The sequence below is a fragment of the Drosophila tropicalis genome, unplaced genomic scaffold (assembly GCF_018151085.1).
Source record: "Drosophila tropicalis isolate 14030-0801.00 unplaced genomic scaffold, ASM1815108v1 contig_158, whole genome shotgun sequence".
NCBI classification, from domain to species: domain Eukaryota; kingdom Metazoa; phylum Arthropoda; class Insecta; order Diptera; family Drosophilidae; genus Drosophila; species Drosophila tropicalis.
The window spans coordinates 8,936,018-8,958,914 of NW_027172602.1; the positions used below are offsets into that span (position 1 = coordinate 8,936,018).

Sequence of the window (22,897 nt, forward strand, 5' to 3'; positions counted from 1 at the left end):
TTTTGCTGGCTGCCTTGGTAATTTTTAAACAAACTTTGCGACATTTTGCGTGCGTTTTTCGTTTGAAGAGAGCGTCGCCCTGAATCGTTGTATGTCGTCGACATTGTCAGTGTCGCTTTGTCGTTTTGCCGTTTGTCGTTTGTAGGCAAACTAATTACATTTTCGTTTTCAATTAGAACAAAGCGAAGGTTCTCCTGCTACTGCCACTGCCACTGCCACTGCTGAAACAACGGGGCGAGGTCGCCACACCTTAGAGCCGGACTAGGCCTAGGGGGAAAGAAATTGCCGCCGCTGCTGCTACTGCTGCTGCTGCTGTTTCTATTGGTGGGAGAAGTAACCAGTTTCCGCTTAGGAAATAATCAGGCAAACGTTGACAAACTAGAAGACACAGACGATTAAAGCCGTGTAGCCAAAGAGAAGGAGAGGAGCTACCATTTTGAGTCCTCATTTTGAAGAGCGAAACTCAGGTTCTTAGAATACTTCAAATGAAATAATATAGTTCTTCGTAAAGAGTCTGATATTGTAAATTTGAAAAAGAAAATTGCATTTCATAGCACAATACTTCACTTATTAATTACATAACTGAGAATTGTAGCAAGCAACCATTTAATTAATTTTGAAACTTTACCTGGAAACTTAATTTCTCAAAACTGTCGGGTGATTAATTATCTTTACATTTCTACGAATTATAATTGCATTTGAAATTATTTCTACCCAAATACTCGTAGATAAATGTTTTAAATTATGATTCTCCTAATTGCCAAATAATATGTGGTCGATAGATCCAAAAGGATTTAGTTTGTAGTTCTTAAAGCCGCAACATCGAAACTAAAAACATTTGCGTAACATATCCTTATATAGATTGTGTCTAGAAATATATTAAGTATACCACATGGATGCCCATTTTAACATTAACCACGTACAAATGTGCGTGTGTGGAGAGTCTTGATTAAGCAACAAGCTTTTACTTTTACTTGAACTTTTTCTTTTGACATCGATTCCACACTCTTTCACTCTTTTGCTTTCACTTTGTGTGTTCATGCAAAACCTTAAATGAATCTTCTCTAGGTGTGTCTGCATATACATACATACATATGTACATATATGTGACTGGAAGTAAATGTGTTTGTGTGTGTATGTGTATGTGTGTGCGTGTTGATGGTGTTTGCAGCTTCATTTACTGGTGGCGGCGCCTGGTGCTTTGACTTTTTAATTAATGGTATCAATTTTTTAATTGAAATTTTCTTTTGCCACCTGGAAAATGAAACAAATTCAATGCAAACAGCCCTTCACATAACAACATACATGTGCCTCTATGTGTGTGTGTGTGTGTTTGCGTATCTGTGTCCTTCTTTAAACCGCTCAGATGTGCACGTGTATATAATGGTGAATAAATAACTGTCAGCAGCTTTAAGCACTGCGCATTAACCCTAATTAGCTTGGTTATTTTAAGTTTGAAATTTTTATTTAAATTTCAAATGCGTTTTAAATGAGCTGGGCCAAAGCAGTTAAATTGTGCTGCAGAATGCAGAAATTGAGTTGACTGAAAGTGTTTAAATTACAACCGATGACTACAACTGCCAACATCGATCAGTAGTTTCCCTAGACCCAACTCGCTCACCAATTTCAAATGCTAAGCAGCAATTATAATTAATCTTTGCCTGGAATTGCCTTGCCGCTGGCATACCAAAACAATAGCCCCTGCATTCACAATGAAATTTCGACTTCGTTAAGCCAATCGAATCTGAATATGCCACACCCCATCCACTGGCACCCACTGCCACCCAGAACCACCCACAAAATGTATGCATTAAAAGTTGCCAACGCTTCGAATACCTTAACCAAAACCAGAACGTTTTGGCGATGTCAGGAGGAGAAACTCAAGAACACGAAACTGGATTCAATTGTTTGCCTAATGCAATTTGCCACCAGCAGATGCTGCTGAAATGGCTGCTGCTGCTTCTGCTGCTGCTGCTGCTTCTACTACTACAAGGTAATCAACAATCGAAAATCCAAGCCAAGAGCCAACTTGCCACGCCCCTTGGCCCACGCTGATGCTGCTGATGCTGTTGCAGCTGCAACTGCTGATGATGACAATTTGCATGTCAAGTCCATTAGGAGCGTGTTATCATCAGTCTGGCCAACCAACAGTGCGACCCCACATCCACCACCACCTCCACCGCCTCCTGCACCCTATCCAACCACCGTAGAGCCACTGGTCAGCCACGCACACTCACATCTACACCCACTTTGGCATGACCAAACAGTTGCTGCTGCTTCTTCTATCCAGACTGTGGCCAGTTTTCTCTCCATTTTCTACCCATTCCTTTTTTTCGTTTCCTTTTTTTGTGTCATCTTTGGTCATCTTTGGTTACTTTTTTGCCCACTGCCTGCGGTTGCTTCTACTTCTACATCGGTTTTTACCCCACCCCTGGCTTGTTAAGCGCAATTAGTCGGTATTGACTATGCCCACACACACACACACACACACATACAGCCTTTCACTCACACGCATACATATATACAGACGAAGTGGATAATTGTCGCCATTTTTGATCCCTTTTTGCTGTTTTTTTTTTTTGCTTGCAATCAACAAATTAACACAACAATCTGTATTAAATCTGCACACACACACACATTACCCCCGCATACCTAAATGACTTAAAGTTGATTGAAACCCAATTTAATCAAAATGAATATCGAAAAGAAGCCATCTTCATTTTGCAGTCATTGACCCATAAATCTTTGAGGTAAATATAAAGTCATACAAATTCGTTTTAAGTAGAAAAGGGCAAGAAGAAATCCCCAAAATAAATGCCAAAGAGAAGAAGAAAACAATCCTAGTATACATTTTTTTCATGTGTAGGATCCAAATGAGTGACTTTCTCTCTTGAGAGAGCCATATTAGGTTTTTAAGCTCTTAAATATTATCTATAAGGCTACTTAAAGTTTTCATTGGAAGATCTTCAAAACCAAGATCTCTATTATACAATTTGCATCATGAGGCATTTCTGAATATATTTTCTGCTGATGAGACGCCAAGGAAAGGTTACAAGGTGACAGGTGGGACTGTGACAGGTGTATGACTGTATGACACGCCCTAAGGTCGTGGGGCATGCAATTTATCTTCATATTTTCACATGTTTGTTTTTACGATATGCGTCTTGATAATTTTCCATTTGCCGCAAAGATGTGGGCACGGATGCTGCCATATGCTGGCCACGTTTTATTGCTCAAAAGCGCATGTGTGTGTTTGTGTGTGTGTGTGTGTGTGTATGTGTTTGTTGTGCATCAAAGTTGCACTTAATTGCTTTAACGCAATTGCAACAACAACAACAATAACGACAGCAACAATATAAGCTTAAAGTCAAAGATTTTAATGTTTTTTGCCTTTTTGGCTGTTTGCCAAAAATATTGCTATATGTTCCTCTCGCTCGCTCACTATCGCTCACTCGCTTGAACCTAACAGAGAGACACACACACACACAGGTTGTGTATAAATTTCCCAACTAAATATTTTATGATTTATTTGCGTGCTGCACTTAACAGCCAGGACACGAACATGGACATGGACATGGATGGACTTCAGTGCCTGGCCGCAGCCTGTCCACTTTTTGGTATTTTGACCGATTTTCCTTCCTTTTTGTGTTCGATATGTGTATGTAATACATAAATACATCGTGTGTGTGTGCTGACGCATTTAACAAATTGGCTAAGCAAATTTCTCATTGATGTGCCTAGCACTCAAAATGCAATATCCTAACTAACAACAACCAACAATAAGAACAAAAACAATGGCACAAATGGCAAATGATTTATAATAACTAGAATATTTCACTGTCAAATTCAATGAAGTTGCCAATAATCTGTATACCTCTACATATGCCTGTGTGCGTGTGTGTGTGTATGGGTGTATTAATGAGCAACTTCCAGTGCATAAAATGCTTACAATTTGCGGCTCATTTGGGTAAAACACACACAAACAATGCAAAAGACATTTCAATTCATTCAATCATTTGGGAAATTCCAAGAGTAGCAAAGCGGCTATGGGTGAAGCACTTGAGTTTCCCTGACCTATGACCTAATCGAAAAACGTGATAAAGCTTTTGCCCCATACAAATATCAATCATCAAACAAATTCGATTTAAGATCCACATTTCATGGAAAATCTTTTGTCAAGTTAACAAGAGAGAGTGTCCACACTTTGAGGGTCATAAGTTTATTGCATTATAAATAAAAACTTTTGGATACTAAAAAGTTACCAAAGGTTCCATACCCAATGACTTATGGAACAGAAAGCTATTACTTATAGATGAAATGAACTAATAAATTTATATACATATGTATTTGCTCGCAATATTTTAATATCCTTTATTTGTAGATTGCATTTAAGACCTGTTGAAAAACATTTTCGTGGATGTTCAATTCATGTCTCTTTTTGACGATAAAGGGTAAAGGATTTTCCTTTAAGTTTCTCCCTTTATACGCATTTCATGAACAAAATTTTCTTTTGGGTAGTCTTTATCTTGGATTTTGTTGCCTCCATCAACAACTGCGACCAATCGCAACTAATCAAAAGCTGGTCATGACCTGCATATAAAAAATAAAAAACGGTGAAAAAAGATTTTCAGTCCCTCTCTCGTTTTCTCTCTGTCTCTCCCTCTAATTGTGTGTGTGTGTGTCTAGCAGATCCTTGTCATAAATTTAACTTTTGCCATTTTCTATGCTGCGACTTTTCATTAAAAATTTAACATGAACCCTGAGAAGTCACCTAAGGAACACCAATAAGAAACAGCAGCCAGGCTATCCCCATCCCGTATACCATTTGTCGGTCATTTCGAAGGAAGGACGAAGAAGAAGGCGGTGTCGATGGAAGTGTCGGCGGCTGTAAAGTGCGTTTGTTGGTGTTACTTTATGGCTAGAACGCATGTAAACACGTGGCCACTTCTAAGACAAGAAGCGGGAGATGGGCGAGAGATAGAGAGAAAGATGTAGAGAGATGGAGCATTCAGCTGCTCCACAGCGCCAACACGTAATGATTGTCCTTGTCACACACACACACACACAGTCTTACCATAAAATTCATGCCTTCTGACTGACAACTGCGTCTCATACATTTTTATGACTCACAGTCATATTTATTACACAGAGACAGACTCTATTTCTTTAGCTTGCCCCTTAACATCGCGTCCGCATCACTAAAGAAGCCAAATAAGTTCCTCTGTCAACGCATAAACTATGCCATCAACTTAAATTAGACCAAAGCATCATGGTACACCCTAGTACAGATGATTTTCATTTGTTCTATGTGCGTATTAATTATGCTTATTTCATTTAATGTCATTTCGTTAGGATTAGTTTTTACTAGATAATCTATTAATTATATTATAACAATCGAATCAGTTGAATTAATCGAATCGTTTGCAGATGAAATAGTTATTGGCTTAAAGGAAATAGTTGAGCTTATTCTTTGAGACGGTTTAATATTTGCCTTCAGCTAAAGATTTCAGGGGCTCACATGGTTTGAAAGGAAATTTTAGATATATGACAATTGACTTTATCTCTAGGAATTAAACGGGCGATTAAAGAAAGTATAAGACTCTTATTTCATTCTGTTCAAAGACAGAGGGCAAGTCAATTACAGCATAGTTTTGGCTATGTTTTGGTTATATGGCCATCTGACGCGGAACTGAAAGTAACTTTCATTTGGCTGGCAAGTCACGTGATGTGCAACAGCAGCGCTCTGCTGCCTAACATAACATAACGTAACGTATACGCAGTGATGGCCCCCAGAACACACAACGCATCATCATCATGAACAACCAACACCGACACTTTGATAAACTACTTGCCGCAATATAAGGCAGCTGCCTAGCTAGCCGCAACATTTTTTACGCACCGTTTCTATATGCAACCATACAAACATACATACATACTATAGCTATATATAAGTATGTGAACATATAAGCACATAGATTTAACACAAGGCAGCAAGGCAAGAACAACAGCCTGTCGCTAATTTATGTAGCCCAGTCTTGCGGTAAGACAGTAGTAGTCTTAGAGTTCTCAGTCCTTTCCGGCTGTATTTGGGGAGGGAAACGAGCTGAAGGCACATGGCACATGGCATTCCCAGCGGCACGCTTCGCAGGCATCAATATTCCTGATGCTGGACAAGAAGCAAACGCCTCCAGAGAGATAGAGAGTAAAAGAGAAACGGAGACAGGAAAACACACATACTAAGAACCAATGCCGAAATATTGACACGACTTTGTACAGAATCTGGTATGGGGTCTCAGTCTTGCACATGCTTCTGTACTTGGTATTGAGCCTGGCCAGTTTAGGTTCTTGTTGCGCTTTATTGGCACAAGCCAAAGACGTGCAAAGGCTGCCTCAACGCCCCAGCGCTCCAGCGCCTTACTGGTCAACCACTCTCCCGCCCTTGTTTCATTTTTATTTTTTTTAATCTAAACTCGTTCTTTTCCCTTAGCTTTTCTTTTTTTATGCCTTTTCGTTTTTCATCTTGAGTAGAGAGAGAGAGAGAGAGAGAGACAGATTTTAAAGACATTTTGCTGGCTTGCATTTGGAAAAATTCGTTTACAACCAATAATACCAAATAATGGCTGAGATTTTGTTATTCGATTTATACATACCTACATATATATCTTTGTGGAATATATATTTGCCATTGTCTGCCTCACGTACTGGAGCAGACATACATACATATGTACCTATATATAAAATGGTGTTGGTGGGAAAAGGAGACGAGTCGGTGGTGAGACAGAGAAGGCGTAATTCCCTCTCGACATTATGGAATAAAAGGTACATACATGTAAAATAAAACATGTCATTATACCATTTAATATATGTCCATTAAACTAAGAATTAGTTTTAAGGAATTAAAGAAGGAAAAGGAATTAAAGGAAATCAATCAAATTCTTTTAAACCTCGTTTTGGGAATGTTCCAGGATAAAGGAGTATATAAATATTGCACAGACTTGACCAATATTGATTTTCCATCTCTTCGAAAACGCAATTACCAATTTTGTATTCGTATTGTTTTGTTTCTCTAGTTTTGTGATTGATTTATGTGCCAGTCATATGGCAAATTAAAATCAAATTCAGCGCCATTTATTTACAGACGGCTAATATTATGATATTAGTTTTTAATTATGCCACATTTGATTGCATTAACTCGACGAAAAACAACGACAGTGACAAAAAAAAGTAACCATAAAAAAACAACCAAAACCCAAACACTAAAAAAATGTGTATAAAAAAGTAAGAAGAGAAAAAAAAAACACATTACGTGGCCTGTGAAAATCAAATGAAATAAACTGCAAAAATGCAGTGGAAAATGCTAACCACAAAAATGCAATTTTAATACAAATCTAATTTGTGTATGTGTCGGTGTGTAAGATATTGTCCCCTTAACCCCATCCATCCAGTTTCTCTCCCACCAACCACTCGTCACACATATTTTTATATATTTGCCATGGCGATTTTTAATTGAAAGCGCGACTTTTGGGCTTACAGACATACAGCAGCTGCATAAATTTCATTAGTAAACTTTTAATTAGAAAAATTTTAGCATGAATTTAATTAGTGCAAATAGACAAATACACACACACACACACACATACGCATATCCAGAGACGGACACAGCAAAGCTAAATTAAATTTAATGAAATGAAAATGAAATGCAGCCAACAAAATTCTGTTTTTTGGGGAAAAGAACAAACACCTGACAACTGGCTGACAACCAGCAAACCAAAAAATATGCATACATACATAGGCTTTGAAATATTAAATATGAAAACCAGCAACACAAAACCCACTTGACGTATGCGTAATTTGTTGTGTGTGTATGTGCAAACCCATGACTAATTTTTACACACAGACACACACACACCCACAAAACTAACCAATGGGTAATGCTTGAAAGGAGTAAAATGTGAATGGAAAGGGTTCTCCAGGGAAGACTATGCTAAAGCAACCAGTTGTATTTTGCAGAGGCGAGGAAGCGAAAGGTTGGGAAGGACCACAAGAGAGGGCCGCATAGTGTAATTATGTCTTGGCAGCTTTGGCGGCTAATTGCTAAGGTCACAGGCCACGACACGATACGATACATGACCACGACCATGACAAAGTCGATAATGATGATAAAACAAGGAAGTGCAGATGCTGTTGGCTGTTGACTGCTACTACCAACGATGATCATTAGCATCGAAGGCAAACAATGCTAATTATGCTGTCAATCATCATTAAGCCAGCAATTTGCCATTTATGTAAGAACATACATACATACAACCTACCATTTATATAAATACATACCATGTAACTGCATAAACACATCACGTTATGTCGCCACATTGTTGCGCAAAATCACAAGCAGCTCGATCCATAAGTCATTGTTTGAAAGTAAACCAATTACTCTTACTTTATTCCCGAAAGTATCCGATATCCAAGGAACAGAGGGCCTGATGTGCTAATCGAAAATGAATATCGGTTATGGGGTCCAAGAAGAATCGTTGGGTACTTTTTTGGCACTTTGGTATAACACTTCATCCTCTGAAGCCATTGACTTTCCGAATCTGCTATTCTTTTATTTATAGAGCGCTTTCGGAAAGTCATCCCTTAACTTTCTTATTATACTGAGCCAAATATCACTGGGCCTGGTTTTAGAATTTGAATAAATTTGCATTAGTCAAGTAAAAATTTCAAAATGAATCGTAATAGATTTCTATACACCAATAAAATGTTGATATATTTGGCACATTTTTACTAATTACCCAAGTACGTGAATATCCCATCCCTCCCTCGAGGGGTCGGCCAATTCATTCTTTATTCGTTTTATTTCCTCGCCTCTTCCACCCTTGCCCCTATCTCCAACCATTGTATGGAAACGCTAAACGTGACGTTGAGCTTCCCGCCTTCTTCACAATTTACACAAATAAGGAAGTGCAACAAAACACAAAATATGCTGATTGCCATTTATTAAAACATGAAACGAAGATTATGTTGCCAATCATTCAGCACCAGCAACAATACATACTTAACTACATATTTGTATGTATGTATGTATGTATATATTGATTGTTTGTTCTGTCCAAAATCTTCTGTATGTATTCATTATTTTCAAAATTCTATAAATAGCTAATAATACACTAAGAGAAATAACTACAAATAGGCGATGAAAGAACCTGCATAATGTGCTGCTTACCAATAATAGGAGGGCAATGATGGAGTCTCAAGGGTCATACCGAATATCATCTAAAACAGAGACAGCATAAGAATATCTTATTCTTTGGTCAACTTTAACGAATTTCGTCATGTGTATGTACATATATATGTGCGAGTACAAGACTGCAGCGTCAAGAAAGCGCCGTCAGCGATTAATTGTTGCGTGATTAATCATTTTTTATGCAAATTATACACCTTAGTCAGTAGTCAGTAGCCACATGCCCATTCAGTCACTCACTCACTCACTCAGTCATTCACTCATTAGCTTGTTCACTCAGTCTCATTTCCACATTTGGCTAACTTGACCGAGTCAAGTCATGTTGAGTCGGTGTGAGTTCAGCTAAAAGTTGAGTCAAGTCGGCGGGGGTCATTTAAAAAGAGATCTTTAATTGCAATTGCAGTAATATGAAATTAGCTAAAAGTTTATTGTGAAAGCAGTTAAAAAGCATTAGTACTTAAAACTTTTCATATGAATTATGAGCACCGATGATAATCTGCACACATACAGATACGATAAATACATACATATGTATCCAGTATGATTACTATGGTTAAGACTTGATCAATTTATATTTGAGTTGATTGTCAAGTTGATTTATCATTTGTTAGTCGACATTTGTATACCCAATTAAAGCAATTGAAATGATTGTTTATTGGTCCAATTAATACAAGCCAATAGATTAACTATTCATATATTCATTTCGAAAATTCTTGCATAGTTTATCCATGGATCTAAGTCATCATAACTTATGGTAGTACTCCCATATGACAAGTTGATTAGATTTTAACATTTTGATTTCAATTCTGATCTTAATACGTATTTCAAATGATGCAACATTTCATTTATACCTGCCGATACGGGGTAACAGTTGGCTAGCAAAATAAATAATTAAAAACCCCATTGAATATTGCATTGAAAATGGGAATTCAATAATGAGAATTTTATTTACGGGCTAACGACGGGGAAATATGATGGAAAAACAACTTACTCAACTTATATGATTTACAGTCTGGCCAGGCTGGAAAGAAAACTAGATAAAAGCTAAAATGATACATGATGATTAACAAGTAGGTTAACAAGCAAATGCTGAAAGTTATCTCGTTAGGCATCAATGGCAATGCCCTACGTGTTGATCGTATGTGGATCATTGAAATGAACCGTTTCTTTTCTCGAGCCGTCTGTCACTCGAGGGTCTATTCATGTTTATAAGTATATACATACATATATATATTTTAGTATTCTTCTTTTTTTTTATTCATTTCATTACTCTTTTTTATTATGCATACTTTGTTATTGTTTTTTGTTTCTGTTTTTTTCTTTTTGTAGCTTTTTATTTTTAGTGTGAATGAGGCGAAGCATTAATTAATGCCGATTAGGTGTGAGGCACGTTTCTGTTTCGGTCTTTCTGACGTCTCTTTTTGATTATTCTTTCAGCATTATTATGTTTCTTTTACTTTTTTTTGTTTGCGCTATTCTGTAATCGCTGACTGGCCAATAATTCCCCCAACTTGACCACTTAAAACCAACTGCCTTGAAGCAAGCATTTTTCCCACACTGGGTGTTGATTACAACGAACGCCGCGATTTTGCTTCCGACCGGTTTAGTGCACCGCCTGGAGCTCTAAGGGGAATTCTACGCAAGAGATTCTAACGAAGCCAGGGACGGTTACCACTTTTCCCAACCCTAATCAGTGGCCCAAAGACGAAGCACAAACAGAAACCGAAACAGAGAGCAGCAACAACATTGGCATCAACACACGGCGGCAGCAGCAGACGACGCGTCGTTGTAGAAATCGTCAACGCAGGTGAGTTTAGTACATCTAAAAGCCCATTCATTCATTCATAAGCCAAAAGCCGTATACGACCTAAGCTCAGTTGCTGGTTAAACGTCGAGATGTTGAGATTATCGAGCAAGTGCAGTGCCGGTGGCTTTAACCACCTCCTCGTCCCGGCTGCAGTGCTACTAATAATCCTTCAATCAATCAATTCAACCGAGGCCCAGAGTTCCGATTACTGCCTCGACTCTTTGTGCGCGTTGTATAATGGAACCCATACGGTGCAAGTGCCACACATTGCTTGCCATAATAATGGCAGTTTTGATGCGGTTCGTTGTGGCCCCCAGCCAAAGCTATTGGACATGAGTGATCGCCGAAAACAGCTGCTCCTGGATATGCACAATTTGGCTAGATCGAAAATAGCTAGCGGTGATTTACCTGGCTATAAAAGTGCCTCTCATATGCCCCTGATGCACTGGGATTCCGAACTGGAATACCTAGCCGGACTACATGCCAAACGCTGTCAGTTCGCTCATGACAAATGCCGGAATACACCTCGTTTTAAGATCAGTGGACAGAATATTGGTTATTTCTGGATAGGACGGGAATTCAAGTCGCATTCCAAGCGCATGAAATCGTTTGTGCTCAATTGGTTTAAAGAGTATCTAGATGCCGATCAAAGTTTCATTGATAGCTATCATTTACATCCAGAAAAGTGAGTCCTTAGTTCAATTTCTAAATTCGGCCGATTATCTAAAGTATTTTGAATCATTGCTTTTAGTAAAAAAATTGGCCACTTTACAATGCTGGTCTCGGATCGTGCGCATCGTGTTGGTTGTGCCGCTGTGCATTTCCTTGAATCCAAATCCAATCGCTTCCAGTTCATGTTGACCTGCAATTACGACTACAACAACATTTTCAATGAGTCCATCTATCAGACGGGTCCTCCAGCCTCTAAGTGTCAATTGAATCGTGTCAGTGAGAAGTTTCCATCACTATGCGATTGGAAAGTTGATGATGCCAGTGAGGAAAGTCTCGAAGATGATAATATGCTGGACAACAATGTACCGCTTTAAAAGTCAGCATCTTACCATGATTTCAAATCTGTATTATATGTATGTAATTATTATTATTTTTTTTTTTTTCATAAACATCATACAGTCATGTCAAAGTAAATTTTTCTAATATCTAAACATCAAGAAATTATTTTTATAAGACAGATATATATTTTTAGTTTAGTATTTTACAAAGCTTAATAAACGAATGTTTAATATCATTAAAAAATAATCTTGAGCTATAAACATTTATGTCATATACAAATTAATAATCAGTTATATCGGTTTCGTCATTTTCCACAGTGGATGTCTCGACCTCGAAAATGTTGAATGGAGGTAAGGACGACGAAGTAGTCTCAGCTGATGCCGTTGTGGGTGAGGATTCAGTAGATCTCGAAGTGGTAGACTTAGTGGTCTTTGGAGTTGTAGACTCTGTGGACTTTTCTGTGCTAGTCTTGGTGGTCTTTGGAGTTGTAGACTCTGTGGACTTTTCTGTGGTTGTCTTGGTGGTCTTTGGAGTTGTAGATTCCGTAGTCTTTACTGTTGTCGGCTTAGTGGTCTTTGGAGTTGTAGACTCTGTGAACTTTTCTGTGGTAGTCTTGGTGGTCTTTGGAGTTGTAGATTCTGTAGTCTTTACTGTTGTCGGCTTTGTGGTCTTTGGAGTTGTGGACTCCGTGGACTTTTCTGTGGTAGTCTTGGTGGTCTTTGGAGTTGTAGACTCCGTGGACTTTTCTGTGGTAGTCTTGGTGGTCTTTGGAGTTGTAGATTCTGTAGTCTTTACTGTTGTCGGCTTTGTGGTCTTTGGAGTTGTGGACTCCGTGGACTTTTCTGTGGTAGTCTTGGTGGTCTTTGGAGTTGTAGACTCCGTGGACTTTTCTGTGGTAGTCTTGGTGGTCTTTGGAGTTGTAGATTCTGTAGTCTTTACTGTTGTCGGCTTTGTGGTCTTTGGAGTTGTGGACTCCGTGGACTTTTCTGTGGTAGTCTTGGTAGTCTTTGGAGTTGAAGATTCCGTAGTCTTTACTGTTGTCGGCTTAGTGGTCTTTGGAGTTGTGGACTCCGTGGACTTTTCTGTGGTAGTCTTGGTGGTCTTTGGAGTTGTAGATTCTGTAGTCTTTACTGTTGTCGGCTTAGTGGTCTTTGGAGTTGTGGACTCCGTGGACTTTTCTGTGGTAGTCTTGGTGGTCTTTGGAGTTGTAGATTCTGTAGTCTTTACTGTTGTCGGCTTAGTGGTCTTTGGAGTTGTAGACTCCGTGGACTTTTCTGTGGTAGTCTTGGTGATCTTTGGAGTTGTAGATTCTGTAGTCTTTACTGTTGTCGGCTTAGTGGTCTTTGGAGTTGTAGACTCCGTGGACTTTTCTGTGGTAGTCTTGGTGGTCTTTGGAGTTGTAGATTCTGTTGTCTTTACTGTTGTCGGCTTAGAGGTCTTTGGAGTTGTGGACTCCGTGGACTTTTCTGTGGTAGTCTTTGTGGTCTTTGGAGTTGTAGATTCCGTAGTCTTTACTGTTGTCGGCTTGGTGGTCTTTGGAGTTGTAGACTCCGTGGACTTTTCTGTGGTAGTCTTGGTGGTCTTTGGAGTTGTGGACTCCGTGGACCTTTCTGTGGTAGTCTTGGTGGTCTTTGGAGTTGTAGACTCCGTGGACCTTTCTGTGGTAGTCTTGGTGGTCTTTGGAGTTGTAGACTCAGTAGTCTTTACTGTTGTCGGCTTAGTGGTCTTTGGAGTTGTAGACTCCGTGGACTTTTCTGTGGTAGTCTTTGTGGTCTTTGGAGTTGTAGACTCGGTAGTCTTTACTGTTGTCGGCTTAGTGGTCTTTGGAGTTGTAGACTCCGTGGACTTTTCTGTGGTAGTCTTGGTGGTCTTTGGAGTTGTGGACTCCGTGGACCTTTCTGTGGTAGTCTTGGTGGTCTTTGGAGTTGTAGACTCAGTAGTCTTTACTGTTGTCGGCTTAGTGGTCTTTGGAGTTGTAGACTCCGTGGACTTTTCTGTGGTAGTCTTGGTGGTCTTTGGAGTTGTAGACTCGGTAGTCTTTACTGTTGTCGGCTTAGTGGTCTTTGGAGTTGTAGACTCCGTGGACTTTTCTGTGGTAGTCTTGGTGGTCTTTGGAGTTGTGGACTCCGTGGACCTTTCTGTGGTAGTCTTGGTGGTCTTTGGTGTTGTAGACTCAGTAGTCTTAACTGTTGTCGGCTTTGTGGTCTTTGGAGTTGTAGACTCCGTTGACTTTTCTGTGGTTGTCTTGGTGGTCTTTGGAGTTGTAGATTCCGTAGTCTTTACTGTTGTCGGCTTGGTGGTCTTTGGAGTTGTAGACTCTGTAGTCTTTACTGTTGTCGGCTTAGTGGTCTTTGGAGTTGTAGACTCCGTGGACTTTTCTGTTGTAGTCTTGGTGGTCTTTGGAGTTGTAGACTCAGTAGTCTTTACTGTTGTCGGCTTAGTGGTCTTTGGAGTTGTAGACTCCGTGGACTTTTCTGTGGTAGTCTTGGTGGTCTTTGGAGTTGTAGATTCTGTAGTCTTTACTGTTGTCGGCTTTGTGGTCTTTGGAGTTGTGGACTCCGTGGACTTTTCTGTGGTAGTCTTGGTGGTCTTTGGAGTTGTAGACTCCGTGGACTTTTCTGTGGTAGTCTTGGTGGTCTTTGGAGTTGTAGACTCTGTGGACTTTTCTGTGGTTGTCTTGGTGGTCTTTGGAGTTGTAGATTCCGTAGTCTTTACTGTTGTCGGCTTAGTGGTCTTTGGAGTTGTAGACTCTGTGAACTTTTCTGTGGTAGTCTTGGTGGTCTTTGGAGTTGTAGATTCTGTAGTCTTTACTGTTGTCGGCTTTGTGGTCTTTGGAGTTGTGGACTCCGTGGACTTTTCTGTGGTAGTCTTGGTGGTCTTTGGAGTTGTAGACTCCGTGGACTTTTCTGTGGTAGTCTTGGTGGTCTTTGGAGTTGTAGATTCTGTAGTCTTTACTGTTGTCGGCTTTGTGGTCTTTGGAGTTGTGGACTCCGTGGACTTTTCTGTGGTAGTCTTGGTAGTCTTTGGAGTTGAAGATTCCGTAGTCTTTACTGTTGTCGGCTTAGTGGTCTTTGGAGTTGTGGACTCCGTGGACTTTTCTGTGGTAGTCTTGGTGGTCTTTGGAGTTGTAGATTCTGTAGTCTTTACTGTTGTCGGCTTAGTGGTCTTTGGAGTTGTGGACTCCGTGGACTTTTCTGTGGTAGTCTTGGTGGTCTTTGGAGTTGTAGATTCTGTAGTCTTTACTGTTGTCGGCTTAGTGGTCTTTGGAGTTGTAGACTCCGTGGACTTTTCTGTGGTAGTCTTGGTGATCTTTGGAGTTGTAGATTCTGTAGTCTTTACTGTTGTCGGCTTAGTGGTCTTTGGAGTTGTAGACTCCGTGGACTTTTCTGTGGTACTCTTGGTGGTCTTTGGAGTTGTAGACTCAGTAGTCTTTACTGTTGTCGGCTTAGTGGTCTTTGGAGTTGTGGACTCCGTGGACTTTTCTGTGGTAGTCTTGGTAGTCTTTGGAGTTGTAGACTCAGTAGTCTTTACTGTTGTCGGCTTAGTGGTCTTTGGAGTTGTGGACTCCGTGGACTTTTCTGTGGTAGTCTTGGTGGTCTTTGGAGTTGTAGATTCTGTAGTCTTTACTGTTGTCGGCTTAGTGGTCTTTGGAGTTGTGGACTCCGTGGACTTTTCTGTGGTAGTCTTGGTGGTCTTTGGAGTTGTAGATTCCGTAGTCTTTACTGTTGTCGGCTTGGTGGTCTTTGGAGTTGTAGATTCTGTAGTCTTAACTGTTGTCGGCTTTGTGGTCTTTGGAGTTGTAGACTCCGTTGACTTTTCTGTGGTAGTCTTGGTGGTCTTTGGAGTTGTAGATTCTGTAGTCTTTACAGTTGTCGGCTTTGTGGTCTTTGGAGTTGAAGACTCTGTGGACTTTTCTGTTGTCGGCTTAGTGGTCTTTGGAGTTGTAGACTCTGTGGACTTTTCTGTGGTAGTCTTGGTGGTCTTTGGAGTTGTAGATTCCGTAGTCTTTACTGTTGTCGGCTTGGTGGTCTTTGGAGTTGTAGATTCTGTAGTCTTTACTGTTGTCGGCTTAGTGGTCTTTGGAGTTGTAGACTCTGTAGTCTTTACTGTTGTCGGCTTAGTGGTCTTTGGAGTTGTAGACTCCGTGGACTTTTCTGTTGTCGGCTTAGCGGTCTTTGGAGTTGTGGGCTCCGTGGACTTTTCCGTGGTAGTCTTGGTGGTCTTTGGAGTTGTAGATTCCGTAGTCTTTACTGTTGTTGGCTTAGTGGTCTTTGGAGTTGTAGACTCCGTGGACTTTTCTGTTGTAGTCTTGGTGGTCTTTGGAGTTGTAGACTCAGTAGTCTTTACTGTTGTCGGCTTAGTGGTCTTTGGAGTTGTGGACTCCGTAGACTTTTCTGTGGTAGTCTTGGTGGTCTTTGGAGTTGTAGATTCTGTAGTCTGTACTGTTGTCGGCTTAGTGGTCTTTGGAGTTGTAGACTCCGTGGACTTTTCTGTTGTAGTCTTGGTGGTCTTTGGAGTTGTAGACTCAGTAGTCTTTACTGTTGTCGGCTTAGTGGTCTTTGGAGTTGTAGACTCCGTGGACTTTTCTGTGGTTGTCTTGGTGGTCTTTGGAGTTGTAGATTCCGTAGTCTTTACTGTTGTCGGCTTGGTGGTCTTTGGAGTTGTAGACTCTGTAGTCTTTACTGTTGTCGGCTTAGTGGTCTTTGGAGTTGTAGACTCCGTGGTCTTTTCTGTGGTAGTCTTGGTGGTCTTTGGAGTTGTGGACTCCGTGGACCTTTCTGTGGTAGTCTTGGTGGTCTTTGGAGTTGTAGACTCAGTAGTCTTTACTGTTGTCGGCTTAGTGGTCTTTGGAGTTGTAGACTCCGTAGACTTTTCTGTGGTAGTCTTGGTGGTCTTTGGAGTTGTAGACTCGGTAGTCTTTACTGTTGTCGGCTTAGTGGTCTTTGGAGTTGTAGACTCCGTGGACTTTTCTGTGGTAGTCTTGGTGGTCTTTGGAGTTGTGGACTCCGTAGACCTTTCTGTGGTAGTCTTGGTGGTCTTTGGAGTTGTAGACTCAGTAGTCTTTACTGTTGTCGGCTTAGTGGTCTTTGGAGTTGTAGACTCCGTAGACTTTTCTGTGGTAGTCTTGGTGGTCTTTGGAGTTGTAGACTCAGTAGTCTTTACTGTTGTCGGCTTAGTGGTCTTTGGAGTAGTAGACTCCGTGGACTTTTCTGTGGTAGTCTTGGTGGTCTTTGGAGTTGTAGATTCCGTAGTCTTTACTGTTGTTGTCTTAGTGGTCTTTGGAGTTGTAGACTCCGTGGACTTTTCTGTGGTAGTCTTGGTGGTCTTTGGAGTTGTAGATTCTGTTGTCTTTACTGTTGTCGGCTTAGTGGTCTTTGGAGTTGTAGACTCCGTGGACTTTTCTGTGGTAGTCTTGGTGGTCTTTGGAGTTGTAGATTCCGTAGTCTTTACTGTTGTCGGCTTAGAGGTCTTTGGAGTTGTGGACTCCGTGGACTTTTCTGTGGTAGTCTTGGTGGTCTTTTTAGTTGTAGATTCCGTAGTCTTTACTGTTGTCGTCTTAGTGGTCTTCGGAGTTGTAGATTCTGTAGTCTTTACTGTTGTCGGCTTTGTGGTCTTTGGAGTTGTAGACTCCGTTGACTTTTCTGTGGTAGTCTTGGTGGTCTTTGGAGTTGTAGATTCAGTAGTCTTTACTGTTGTCGGCTTAGAGGTCTTTGGAGTTGTGGACTCCGTGGACTTTTCTGTGGTAGTCTTGGTGGTCTTTGGAGTTGTAGATTCCGTAGACTTTACTGTTGTCGGCTTAGTGGTCTTTGGAGTTGTAGACTCCGTGGACTCTTCTGTGGTAGTCTTGGTGGTCTTTGGAGTTGTAGATTCCGTAGTCTTTACTGTTGTCGCCTTGGTGGTCTTTGGAGTTGTAGACTCAGTGGACTTTTCTGTGGTTGTCTTGGTGGTCTTTGGAGTTGTAGATTCCGTAGTCTTTACTGTTGTCGGCTTGGTGGTCTTTGGAGTTGTAGACTCTGTAGTCTTTACTGTTGTCGGCTTAGTGGTCTTTGGAGTTGTAGACTCCGTGGTCTTTTCTGTGGTAGTCTTGGTGGTCTTTGGAGTTGTGGACTCCGTGGACCTTTCTGTGGTAGTCTTGGTGGTCTTTGGAGTTGTAGACTCAGTAGTCTTTACTGTTGTCGGCTTAGTGGTCTTTGGAGTTGTAGACTCCGTGGACTTTTCTGTGGTAGTCTTGGTGGTCTTTGGAGTTGTAGACTCGGTAGTCTTTACTGTTGTCGGCTTAGTGGTCTTTGGAGTTGTAGACTCCGTGGACTTTTCTGTGGTAGTCTTGGTGGTCTTTGGAGTTGTGGACTCCGTGGACCTTTCTGTGGTAGTCTTGGTGGTCTTTGGTGTTGTAGACTCAGTAGTCTTTACTGTTGTCGGCTTAGTGGTCTTTGGAGTTGTAGACTCCGTGGACTTTTCTGTGGTAGTCTTGGTGGTCTTTGGAGTTGTAGACTCAGTAGTCTTTACTGTTGTCGGCTTAGTGGTCTTTGGAGTTGTAGACTCCGTGGACTTTTCTGTGGTAGTCTTGGTGGTCTTTGGAGTTGTAGATTCTGTTGTCTTTACTGTTGTCGGCTTAGTGGTCTTTGGAGTTGTAGACTCCGTGGACTTTTCTGTGGTAGTCTTGGTGGTCTTTGGAGTTGTAGATTCTGTTGTCTTTACTGTTGTCGGCTTAGAGGTCTTTGGAGTTGTGGACTCCGTGGACTTTTCTGTGGTAGTCTTGGTGGTCTTTGGAGTTGTAGATTCTGTTGTCTTTACTGTTGTCGGCTTAGTGGTCTTTGGAGTTGTAGACTCCGTGGACTTTTCTGTGGTAGTCTTGGTGGTCTTTGGAGTTGTAGATTCTGTTGTCTTTACTGTTGTCGGCTTAGAGGTCTTTGGAGTTGTGGACTCCGTGGACTTTTCTGTGGTAGTCTTTGTGGTCTTTGGAGTTGTAGATTCCGTAGTCTTTACTGTTGTCGGCTTGGTGGTCTTTGGAGTTGTAGACTCCGTGGACTTTTCTGTGGTAGTCTTGGTGGTCTTTGGAGTTGTGGACTCCGTGGACCTTTCTGTGGTAGTCTTGGTGGTCTTTGGAGTTGTAGACTCCGTGGACCTTTCTGTGGTAGTCTTGGTGGTCTTTGGAGTTGTAGACTCAGTAGTCTTTACTGTTGTCGGCTTAGTGGTCTTTGGAGTTGTAGACTCCGTGGACTTTTCTGTGGTAGTCTTTGTGGTCTTTGGAGTTGTAGACTCGGTAGTCTTTACTGTTGTCGGCTTAGTGGTCTTTGGAGTTGTAGACTCCGTGGACTTTTCTGTGGTAGTCTTGGTGGTCTTTGGAGTTGTGGACTCCGTGGACCTTTCTGTGGTAGTCTTGGTGGTCTTTGGTGTTGTAGACTCAGTAGTCTTTACTGTTGTCGGCTTAGTGGTCTTTGGAGTTGTAGACTCCGTGGACTTTTCTGTGGTAGTCTTGGTGGTCTTTGGAGTTGTAGACTCAGTAGTCTTTACTGTTGTCGGCTTAGTGGTCTTTGGAGTTGTAGACTCCGTGGACTTTTCTGTGGTAGTCTTGGTGGTCTTTGGAGTTGTAGATTCTGTTGTCTTTACTGTTGTCGGCTTAGTGGTCTTTGGAGTTGTAGACTCCGTGGACTTTTCTGTGGTAGTCTTGGTGGTCTTTGGAGTTGTAGATTCTGTTGTCTTTACTGTTGTCGGCTTAGAGGTCTTTGGAGTTGTGGACTCCGTGGACTTTTCTGTGGTAGTCTTGGTGGTCTTTGGAGTTGTAGATTCCGTAGTCTTTACTGTTGTCGGCTTGGTGGTCTTTGGAGTTGTAGTTTCTGTAGTCTTTACTGTTGTCGGCTTTGTGGTCTTTGGAGTTGTAGACTCTGTTGACTTTTCTGTGGTAGTCTTGGTGGTCTTTGGAGTTGTAGATTCAGTAGTCTTTACTGTTGTCGGCTTAGTGGTCTTTGGAGTTGTGGACTCCGTGGACTTTTCTGTGGTAGTCTTGGTGGTCTTTGGAGTTGTAGATTCTGTAGTCTTTACTGTTGTCGGCTTTGTGGTCTTTTGAGTTGTGGACTCCGTGGACTTTTCTGTGGTAGTCTTGGTGGTCTTTGGAGTTGTAGATTCAGTAGTCTTTACTGTTGTCGGCTTAGTGGTCTTTGGAGTTGTAGATTCAGTAGTCTTTACTGTCGTCGGCTTGGTGGTCTTTGGAGTTGTGGACTCCGTGGACTTTTCTGTGGTAGTCTTGGTGGTCTTTGGAGTTGTAGATTCTGTAGTCTTTACTGTTGTCGGCTTTGTGGTCTTTTGAGTTGTGGACTCCGTGGACTTTTCTGTGGTAGTCTTGGTGGTCTTTGGAGTTGTGGACTCCGTGGACTTTTCTGTGGTAGTCTTGGTGGTCTTTGGAGTTGTAGATTCCGTAGTCTTTACTGTTGTCGGCTTAGTGGTCTTTGGAGTTGTAGACTCCGTGGACTTTTCTGTGGTAGTCTTGGTGGTCTTTGGAGTTGTAGATTCCGTAGTCTTTACTGTTGTCGGCTTGGTGGTCTTTGGAGTTGTAAACTCTGTAGTCTTTACTGTTGTCGGCTTAGTCGTCTTTGGAGTTGTAGACTCCGTGGACTTTTCTGTGGTAGTCTTGGTGGTCTTTGGAGTTGTGGACTCCGTGGACCTTTCTGTGGTAGTCTTGGTGGTCTTTGGAGTTGTAGACTCAGTAGTCTTTACTGTTGTCGGCTTAGTGGTCTTTGGAGTTGTGGACTCCGTGGACTTTTCTGTGGTAGTCTTGGTGGTCTTTGGAGTTGTAGACTCAGTAGTCTTTACTGTTGTCGGCTTAGTGGTCTTTGGAGTTGTAGATTCCGTGGACTTTTCTGTGGTAGTCTTGGTGGTCTTTGGAGTTGTAGATTCCGTAGTCTTTACTGTTGTCGGCTTGGTGGTCTTTGGAGTTGTAGACTCCGTGGACTTTTCTGTGGTAGTCTTGGTGGTCTTTGGAGTTGTAGATTCTGTTGTCTTTACTGTTGTCGGCTTAGTGGTCTTTGGAGTTGTAGACTCCGTGGACTTTTCTGTGGTAGTCTTGGTGGTCTTTGGAGTTGTAGATTCTGTAGTCTTTACTGTTGTCGGCTTAGTGGTCTTTGGAGTCGTGGACTCCGTGGACTTTTCTGTGGTAGTCTTGGTGGTCTTTGGAGTTGTAGATTCTGTAGTCTTTACTGTTGTCGGCTTAGTGGTCTTTGGAGTTGTAGACTCCGTGGACTTTTCTGTGGTTGTCTTGGTGGTCTTTGGAGTTGTAGACTCAGTAGTCTTTACTGTTGTCGGCTTAGTGGTCTTTGGAGTTGTAGACTCCGTGGACTTTTCTGTGGTAGTCTTGGTGGTCTTTGGAGTTGTAGATTCCGTAGTCTTTACTGTTGTCGGCTTAGTGGTCTTTGGAGTTGTAGACTCCGTGGACTTTTCTGTTGTAGTCTTGGTGGTCTTTGGAGTTGTAGATTCAGTAGTCTTTACTGTTGTCGTGGACTTTTCTGTGGTAGTCTTGGTGGTCTTTGGAGTTGTGGACTCCGTGGACTTTTCTGTGGTAGTCTTGGTGGTCTTTGGAGTTGTGGACTCTGTGGACTTTTCTGTGGTAGTCTTGGTGGTCTTTGGAGTTGTAGATTCCGTAGTCTTTACTGTTGTCGGCTTAGTGGTCTTTGGAGTTGTAGGCTCCGTGGACTTTTCTGTGGTAGTCTTGTTGGTCTTTGGAGTTGTAGACTCAGTAGTCTTTACTGTTGTCGGCTTAGTGGTCTTTGGAGTTGTGGACTCCGTGGACTTTTCTGTGGTAGTCTTGGTGGTCTTTGGAGTTGTAGATTCCGTAGTCTTTACTGTTGTCGGCTTGGTGGTCTTTGGAGTTGTAGATTCTGTAGTCTTTACTGTTGTCGGCTTTGTGGTCTTTGCAGTTGTAGACTCCGTTGACTTTTCTGTGGTAGTCTTGGTGGTCTTTGGAGTTGTGGACTCCGTGGACTTGTCTGTGGTAGTCTTGGTGGTCTTTGGAGTTGTAGATTCAGTAGTCTTTACTGTTGTCGGCTTAGTGGTCTTTGGAGTTGTGGACTCCGTAGTTTTCACTGTAGTAGTCTTTGTCGTCTTAGGTGTGGTTGACTCAGTAGATATTTGAGTAGTCTTTTGAGTTGTTGTCTCTTTAGTGCTTATTGTTGTATGAAATGTTGGCTTTGGAGTTGTTGCCCTAGTTGATGTTGTTTCATGGTCACAGTTATGTGGTGTTGTTGTTTCGCTACCGCAATTGTGCGGAGTAGTTTTTTCGTGGCCACAATCCTTTGGTGTTGTCGTTTGGTGGTTACACTTTGTTGGAGCAGGGCTGGTGATGCGATGCTCACAGGCTGGCGTAGTTGGATGATATTTACATGGCGGTGGTGGCGGCCTCAGGGTTGTTGAGCTAGTTTTGTTATTGCAAGGATTACGAAAATGCAATATGATCTCATTGGGTTGTTGGCCAGGACTTATGCGAATGTGAGGCCCAAAGAGAGTAAACGCTGCGCTGCTAGCTGCCAGCAGAAATAGAACAAACAGTTGCATCTTGTCAACGTGTTGCTATTAGTATTCAAGTATCCTGAATAGTGTTCGATCAGTGCAGCTGAACGAAACTTTCTACACTGTCTCGCCACACGCACTAAGGCTAGTATTTAAACAAAATTTGAATCGAATTCTAGAGCTTTTGAAGAGTCAGTTTTAAGTCAGGTTTTTGGTTTGTGTGGGAATTTGCATTCCACCTAAAATAAGACGGATGCGTACGCTTGTCCATGACACGCGTTTGTTCAGTTAGCCGGTAAGCCTGCCGTGACGACACTTACACAAGCCGTCGAGACGGAGAC

At 41.6% G+C, this 22,897-nt stretch overlaps 2 protein-coding genes across 4 annotated transcripts; one reads left to right on the top strand and one right to left on the bottom strand.

Moving 5' to 3' along the window:
* The first annotated feature begins 10,768 nt into the window (after nucleotides 1-10,768).
* On the top strand, nucleotides 10,769-12,234 carry LOC137587398 (antigen 5 like allergen Cul n 1). 3 transcript variants are annotated; one of them, XM_068303800.1, is made up of 3 exons: nucleotides 10,769-11,045; nucleotides 11,116-11,730; nucleotides 11,797-12,231. In XM_068303800.1, exons 2-3 carry the CDS (start codon nucleotides 11,135-11,137, stop codon nucleotides 12,089-12,091), a joined length of 891 nt encoding a protein of 296 aa, XP_068159901.1. In that variant the 5' UTR covers nucleotides 10,769-11,045; nucleotides 11,116-11,134; the 3' UTR covers nucleotides 12,092-12,231. The 3 variants fall into 3 exon arrangements, with proteins under 3 accessions (XP_068159901.1, XP_068159899.1, XP_068159900.1); XM_068303798.1 differs by having other exon boundaries at nucleotides 10,770-11,045; nucleotides 11,111-11,730; XM_068303799.1 differs by having other exon boundaries at nucleotides 10,970-11,045; nucleotides 11,095-11,730; nucleotides 11,797-12,234.
* Muc12Ea (Mucin 12Ea) lies at nucleotides 12,219-22,668 on the bottom strand. Its single transcript, XM_068303797.1, has one exon. It carries the CDS (start codon nucleotides 22,599-22,601, stop codon nucleotides 12,336-12,338), a length of 10,266 nt encoding a protein of 3,421 aa, XP_068159898.1. The 5' UTR covers nucleotides 22,602-22,668; the 3' UTR covers nucleotides 12,219-12,335.
* Nucleotides 22,669-22,897: the final 229 nt, after the last annotated feature.